Source organism: Otolemur garnettii, unplaced genomic scaffold (assembly GCF_000181295.1).
Source record: "Otolemur garnettii isolate 467f Iridium unplaced genomic scaffold, OtoGar3 scaffold00275, whole genome shotgun sequence".
Taxonomy (NCBI): domain Eukaryota; kingdom Metazoa; phylum Chordata; class Mammalia; order Primates; family Galagidae; genus Otolemur; species Otolemur garnettii.
Window position 1 is genome coordinate 660,221 of NW_003852670.1, and position 7,795 is coordinate 668,015.

The 7,795-nt window shown below is 40.8% G+C and overlaps 1 protein-coding gene across 2 annotated transcripts in view; it reads left to right on the forward strand.

Moving 5' to 3' along the window:
• Positions 1–7,795, forward strand: part of FAM35A (family with sequence similarity 35 member A) — a 44,490-nt gene that overhangs the window by 2,533 nt on the left and 34,162 nt on the right. The window contains exons 2-3 of one of the 2 annotated variants that reach the window (XM_023508761.1): positions 418–471; positions 4,060–4,167. In XM_023508761.1, the coding sequence (XP_023364529.1) occupies positions 418–471; positions 4,060–4,167 (162 nt within the window). The remainder of the gene's footprint in view (positions 1–417; positions 472–4,059; positions 4,168–7,795) is intronic. The other variant, XM_003803020.3, reaches the window with a different exon arrangement.

The following is a 7,795-nucleotide window of genomic DNA, read 5'->3' on the forward strand; positions in this document are numbered from 1 at the left end:
TTTTTTTTTTTTGATTGTGTTTATATAGATATATTCACACACATTTATAAGCTATGATATTTATTGGGAGCTTACTTTGTGTTATACTTCACTTTTTTTTTTAGAGACAGAGTCTTACTTTGTCGCCCTCAGCAGAGCAGCTCACAGCAACCTCCAACTCCTGGGCTTAGGTGATTCCCTTGCCTCAGCCTCCTGAGTAGCTGGGACTACAGGCGCCCGCAACAATGCCTGGCTATTTTGTTGTTGCAGTTTGGCTGGGGCTGGGGTCAAACCCATCACTCTCTGTATATGGGGCTAGTGCCCTACTCATTGAGCCACAGGTGCTGCCCTATACTTCACTTTAGACTATATACATTATATATGTCTCTCTCATTACAACTATTTGAGAAAGGTGCTCATTTTATTCCCATTTTTCAGTTGATGAAACTGAGGACTCAAGAAGAAATGTCACACATTTAGGAAGTGGCAAAGGTATGATTTCACCTAGACTCCAGAATCTATACTGTTATTATATAATTGTAATCAAAAAGAGCATATAGTTTTTATCTTACTAATATAAGAAACCTAACAATGCTAGCACTCTGGGAGGCCAAGGTGGGTGGATTTGCCTGAGTTCACAAGTTCAAGACCAGCCTGAGCCAAAGTGAGACCCTGCTTCTAAAAATAGCTGGGCATTGTGGTAGGCACCTGTAAGTCCCAGCTACTCAGAAGGCTGAGGCAAGAGAATTGCTTGAGCCCAAGAGTTTGAGGTTGCTAGGAGCTACGATGCCATGGCACTCTACCAAGGGTGACAAAGTGAGACTCTTTGTCAAAAAAAAAAAAGAAAAGAAATCTAATATTGTGTTGTTTTTTTTTTTTGAGACAGAATCTTAGGCTGCCGCCCTGGGTAGAATGTCGTGGTGTCACAGCTCACAGCAACCTCTAACCCTCGGGCTCCTCGGGCTCAAGTGATCCTCTTGTCTCAGTTTTTCTGTTCCTAGCAGAGATGGGGTCTCGTTTTTTGCTCAGGCTGTTCTTGAACCCATAAACTCAAGCTGTTCACCCGCCTTGGCCTCTCAGAGTACTAGGATTACAGGCACAAGCCACCGCACCTGGCCTTGTTACATGTTCTTCATAGATTTAAAATTAGTAGACAGTACACAGGGTGGTCATAAAGTTTAAATATTACTATTTTAAATTGCACATGAACTTTATGGTCACCCTGTACTAGAGCCAGGAGGACGTTGATTAAGCTTAAGAAAATATCTAAAGATGAGATAGAGAAGATACATAGGTTAGCCTTAGTAGCTTAGGAAAAGAAAACATTAAGGCAGTATTGGTAGTTTTACCAAATGGTTTTTAGGGATAATGAGAACCTTAGCTACTGTACCCTGATATTCCTGTAGAATTGTCAGGTACAGTCTCTAACAAAGTGGTAAACACAGGACTATAATGAACAGGCTTAGCATAGCCTCATCCCCCTGTATGTTGTCAGTTACATTATTGTTCTAGAGTCAGTTCGTCTGACTCCCTCTGTTCTGATTCAGTGCTCATTGAATACCTTTTTCCTTGTGATTTGGTTTCCCAATTGTAGAACTGCCTATAAGGTGAGAATGGACTACAAATATTGTTTCCTTGGTAATTAATGTCTCATTGTAAATGAAAACAATTCATTAACTGTTTAAATATGAGCTTGTGTTGCATAGCTGAAATCTAGTTTTGGAGAGTTGACAAAATTATGTTTCCCAGAGTATAAAGAGAAAGCTGGACCCTGGACCGTATTCATTTTACCAAGGCAATTGTTTTCAATAGAGTCTTCCAGGAGGCCTTTTCCTAGTCAGATGGAAAGTCAACCCTGCTATCTCTATTTTTCCCTGACATCGTACACTTATTAACAACTAGGTAACAGTCTGTCGATTGACGTTAGTGCAGTTTACTTGACCATTTTCCTATTATAGGACCTTTAAAGGCCTTTTAAAAAATTCAGTCTTTTTGCATTTTGTATTTTTTAAGTAAAAAACCAACTAGTTCATTGATTCTGAATAAGTTCCTTTTGTGTGGAACAGATGGAAACTTTTGGAGGAAAAAAAAGAAAGAAAGAAATATGTACTTTTTCCATTGTCCTAATTAAATAGTGAAATCATGTTGGTTAGCTGGATAGCTCATCCTACCTACTGATACATAATTCCATATTGAAAAATTCTAAGGAACGGGTCTATTTCTGATGATGTTCCCTTTAGTAACGTAAGTATATGTTTTGACCTTATGCTTTTGGCAATAGAATGAAGAGATGCCACTCATAAACCTAACCTAATTGTGTTACATATTCTTTGTTTTAAAATCAGTTCACAGTGTGTTAGAGCCAGGAGAAAGTTGAGTAAGCTTCATAAACTACCTGAAGAATGTGATAGACAAGGTTAGCCATAGGAGCTTAGAAAAATAAAACACTTTACCATTTTACCAAATGGTTTGTTGGGAGAATGAGAACCTTAGCTAATGTACCCTGGTATTCCTGACTACAGACTAGAGTTAAAAGAGTTAACTAGCGTTAAAAGAGAAGAGGATCTAGGACTTAACATTGGGAAACCAGGGTGTTCACAGAACAAACAGAAGAAGAAGAGGAACTAAGAGCTGGGGCAAGTCTGTGAGTGGCAAAAGGGAACCAGGAGGCAAGAGCGGCTACCACACCCCTCAGCAGTATAAATATCCTATCACAAATCCGACAGGCTTCCCTGTCCTAGTTTTCGGATGTCCTTGAGATTTCTCACCTGTGCCTTCAGAAGAGCATGCATGCTGAAGTCAGGTCATGAAAAGTCTTGAATGCTGTGCTAGCCTTTCCTGGCTAGGCAGTGGGGAATGTTTTTTAAGCAAGTTATCCAGTCTTACTAATGTTCTTGATAAATCACTCACTGGCATTGCAGAACAAGGATTAGAGGTGGGAAGATCACCCATTGAAAGAGAGGAAAGTGGGATGTAAAATTACAGCAGTGGAGGAGTGGGAGGGGGCTGGGGACAAAGGGAGGGAGGGAGGCAGGATGCCTTCAGATTTTAGTTTACCTGATTAGCAGGTGAGTGCCAGCAATGAGATGGGTATTAAGAGAGGAAAAGCAGGTTTGGACAGTGCTGAGTTTGGGCAGCTAATGGAATACCTAGGCAGGAATTCTCATTAGCCATAGATAAAAGGGCTTGAAGCAGAGGAGAGGGTCTAGAATGTAAATCTGGAAGCAATCACTTGGAATTTATGCATCCTTGTCTTTCTTTCCCATTGTCTCCTAATTACTTTGCTACTGTTAATATGTCTTTATGTCTCTGACACTCTGTACACTGATTACATCTTGCCCAGGAGATAGCTCTCTTTCTCTCTTTACAACTTAACAGTTTTTGCTCGACCTAAAATTGTTTCCACCTGTTCATTGTTCAGTTCCTCTAAGTGATTCATCTCTGTCCATCTTAAATTATACAGCTCTCTTTCCTTCCCATTGGGAAGTTGTTTATTTTTAACTTATATAGATGATGATTACTGTGCTATTAGGGAAAAATAATTAAGTCATTTAAGAATGCCTTAAGAAGAGACCAGTGCATACTGAATATTATTACTCTATGAGGCTCTACTACTTTGGAGCCACTATATTTCCCAATTCTGAAACATTTATTTTTAATTTATCGGAAATAACAAATTATAACATTTGTTTTATGTAAGCAAAAACTATTAAACCTTTCTTTGTAGAGCAATTTTTTTTAAAAAAACAACACTGATTTATTATTTCTTGTAATCTTCTTGGTTGGCTGGGCAATTCTTCTACTCTGATGTTGGCTCTTTGTAGAGCAATTAACTTCTATATTGGTATCATTTGAATATATGGCAGCAATTTTGTTATTTTACCTGTATACAGCATACCCAGTTCAGATTTTGGATCTGCTGTTTTATCATTTTGCTCCTTTCAGCAGGTTATTTAACTTATTTGAACTTTAGTTGCCTGGCAGTTGGGAGGTATGGATAGTCTTTTTCTATGATTGGTAAGTTAACTGTAGTGTGAAGGAACTTATGGCATAATCAGAACTTTTTTCCCCCCTCTCTAGATGTTGTTATTCGTGAGGATCAATGGGTTGGTGAGACAGTTCTACAGTCAACATTTACCAGTCAGTTATTAAATCTTGGAAGTTACTCATCTGTTCAGCCAGAAGAATGTAAGACACATTTTAAATATAATCATTTCTTAGTATTTAAAGTATATAAACATACTAGGAAAGATTAGAGTTAAAATGGTTCTTTTATAAAATGCTTTTTAAACTGTTACAGAGTATAGTATGGATAAAAATACAATATTTTGAACTTGTACATTTTAAATCACATTTATGTTAAGAAGTATTGGGATTTGTGTTTCACTTTCTTATTTTTTCTTAGGGAGTCAATATAGTGGTAGTTCTGAACTTTTAAGGGAGTCATAGATCTCTTGGAGAAACTATGGGGCATTTTTCCAGGAAAAAAATGGACTTAAGTAGATAGACACAAAATTCTCCTTATAACCCTAAACCATTCCATGGACCTCTGAGTTCTTCTTTGGAATTTTCTTTTTCTTTTTCTTTTTTTTTGAGGCAGAGCCTCAAGCTGTCCTCCTGGGTAGAGTGCCGTGGCATCAGCAACCTCCAGCTCCTGGGCTCAAGTGAGTCTCCTGCCTCAGCCTCCCAAGTAGCTGGGACCACACGTGCCCACCACAACGCCCGGCTATTTTTTGGTTGCAGCCGTCATTGTTGTTTGGTGGGCCCGGGCTGGATTCGAACCCGCCACCTTAGGTGTATATGAAATTGTTTATTTCATTTTTTTATTGTTGAAGTTTGGCCAGGGCTGAGTTTGAACTCACCACCCTCAATATGTGGGGCCGGCGCCCTACTCACTGAGCCATAGGCGCCACCCTACCCTAGGTGTATATGGCTGGCACCTTAGGCACTTAAGCCACAGGTGCCAAACCTTTCTTTTTTTTTTAGAGACAGGGTCTCACTTTGTTGCTGTCAGTACAGTATTGTGGCGTCACAGCTCACAGCAACCTCCAGCTCCTGGGCTCAGGTGATTCTCTTGCCTAAGCCTCCTGAGTAGCTGGGATTACAGGTGTCTGCCACAACGCCCAGTTATTTTTTTTGTTGCAGTTTAGCTGGTGCTGGGTTTGAACCCGCCACCCTCAGTATATGGGGCTGGCACCCTACCCACTGAGCCACAGGCGCCACCCATTCTTTGGAATTTCAAGCCTCTAGTAAGAATCTTTGAGGTAATAAAAAAGAAAGTGTTGTTTTTGTACTTTTATAGCAGTGGTTTGAATCCTTCTTTGTTCTCTCTACAACTGTTAGGAAGAACTACCTTACTTCTCTGACGTCTGTTTTCTCTTCTTAGAAATAAGCTGTTGAGGGCGGTGCCTGTGGCTCAAGGAGTAGGGTACCAGCCCCATATACTGGCAGTGGCAGGTTCAAGTCCAGCCCCCAGGCCAAAACTGGAAAAAAAAAAAAAGCTGTTGAATGAAGAAACTGGCAGCAGTCTTTTTCTCCAAGAAATTGAGAAAGGGAAACAAAGTAGGGGAAGTAGTATAAACTAGTACTTATGGTCTCTCGAATCAAATAGGCTAGGATTTGAATCTTGATCCCCACCCTCACCCACAAAGTCTTTTGTCTTTAGGATCATTGTCCATAGCACAGTGGTTACAGCACCAGCCACGTAAATCGAGGCTGGCAGGTTCGAACCTGGCCCTGGTCACCTTAAACAACACTGACAACCACAACAAAAAATAGGTAGGCATTGTGGTGGGCACTTGTAGTCCCAGCTACTTGGGATGCTGAGGCAAGAGAATTGCTTATGCCCAAGAGTTTGAGGTTGCTGTGAGCTGTGATGCTATAGCACTCTACAGAGGGTGACACAGTGAGACTCTGTCTCAATAAAAAGTCTTTCTCTTTAGACAAGTTATTGAATTTCATTATACCCTGTCTTTTCATCTGGGAGATGGAAGTGAAAATACAGCAGAACCTCTGTAAGTTGACCACCCAAAGGACTGTAACAAACTGGCCAATATACAGAGATGGTCATTATGAGGAACTAGGCCTATTGTACTGATACGTGTAGGTGGTACTTGTCTGATCTATGAAAATTAAGTCAGCTTAAAGAGGTGGTCAGTGTAGGGAGGTGGTCAGCTATGAAAGATCTATTGTATATGCGTACCTTATAGGGTTGTTGTGAAGATTAAATGAAATAATGAATATAAGGTGTTCAACTTGCCTGTAATATAATAATGTAGTAAGATTAGTGGGAGAAGTAATAAGTTAGCAAAACAAACTGGATAAAATACTGAGAGCATAATGGAAATATTAGGGAATATTAGAGAAATACACTGATTATACAGGAAGTTAACTAGAATAACAGGAAAGTTATATGGTAAATGAGAAAGATAGACCATAGAATTCCAACCTTTAAATTCTCAAAGAAAGGCAGAGTCAATAGAAGAGAATAACAATTACAGCAACAATAACTGCTTAGCTGGCATTACATCAGGTGCCTGTAGTTCCAGCTGCTTGGGAGGCTGAGGCAAGACCATTGCTCAAGCCCAAGAGTTTGAGGTTGCTATCAGTTGTGATGCTAGCACTCTACCCAAAGTGACAGAGTGAGACTTTTGTCTCAACGCCCCCCACCCCCAAAAGAAGCAATGACTATGCTTAGAGAAGACTCGATGTCACTGTGTCCTAGGGTAGCTCATCAGCAGAAAATCAATACTGACATATTCTCATGAAATACCCAAAATAGAGTTCTTTATCTATCCAATGTGTGTATGTGTGTGTGTGTGTGTGTATATATATATATATATATTTTTTTTTTTTTTTTGAGACAGAGCCTCAAGCTGTCACCCTGGGTAGAGTGCTGTGGCATCACAGCTCATAGCAACCTCCAGCTCCTGGGCTCAAGCATTTCTCCTGCCTTTGCCTCCCTGGTAGCTGGGATTACAGGCGCCTGCCACAATGCTTGGCTATTTTTTGGTTGCAGTTGGCATTGTTGTTTGGTGGGCCAGGGCTGGATTCAAACCCGCCAGCTCAGGTGTATGTGGCTGGCGCCTTAGCTGCTTAAGCCACAGGCGCCGAGCCTATCCAATGTATATTAAGTGTCAACATTCTTTAAAATGTACAGTGGTGCCTGCCCTCATGGAACTTTCATTCTTGTGTGGAAGATAGAAAAAAAAAAATGAAACAGACGTATAAATAAAATCCTTGCAGGTGTTAATGAGTGCTATGAAGGAAACTAACAATATCATGGCTTGGCTCTAGTTGGGAAGTGTTGGTCATGGAGTGCAGTCAGAGAATGAGGGAGTTGTTACAGTAGCTAAGCTTGAGAGATAAAGAGTTGGCTCGATGCCTGTAGCTCAGTGGCTAGGGCGCCAGCCACATACACCGGAGCTGGCAGGTTTGAACCCAGCCCGGGCCTGCTAAACAACAATGACAACAACAACAACAACAAAAATTAGCCCGGCGTTGTGGCGGGTGCCTGTAGTCCCAGCTACTTTGGAGGCTGAGGCAAGAGAATCTCTTAAGCCCAAGAATTTGAGCGTGCTATGAGCTGTCACATCACGGCACTCTACCTAGGGTGACAGCTTGAGACTCTGTCTCGAAAAGAAAAAAAAAGAAATTCAACACCTGTTTATTAGGAATAGAAGAAAATTTCCCTTAACTTCATAAAGAATATCTTTAAAAAACCCAGGATAGGGGTGGTGCCAGTGGCTCAAAAGGGTAGGGCACCAGTCCCATATGCTGGAGGTGGTGGGTTCAAACCCAGCCCTGGCCAAAAACT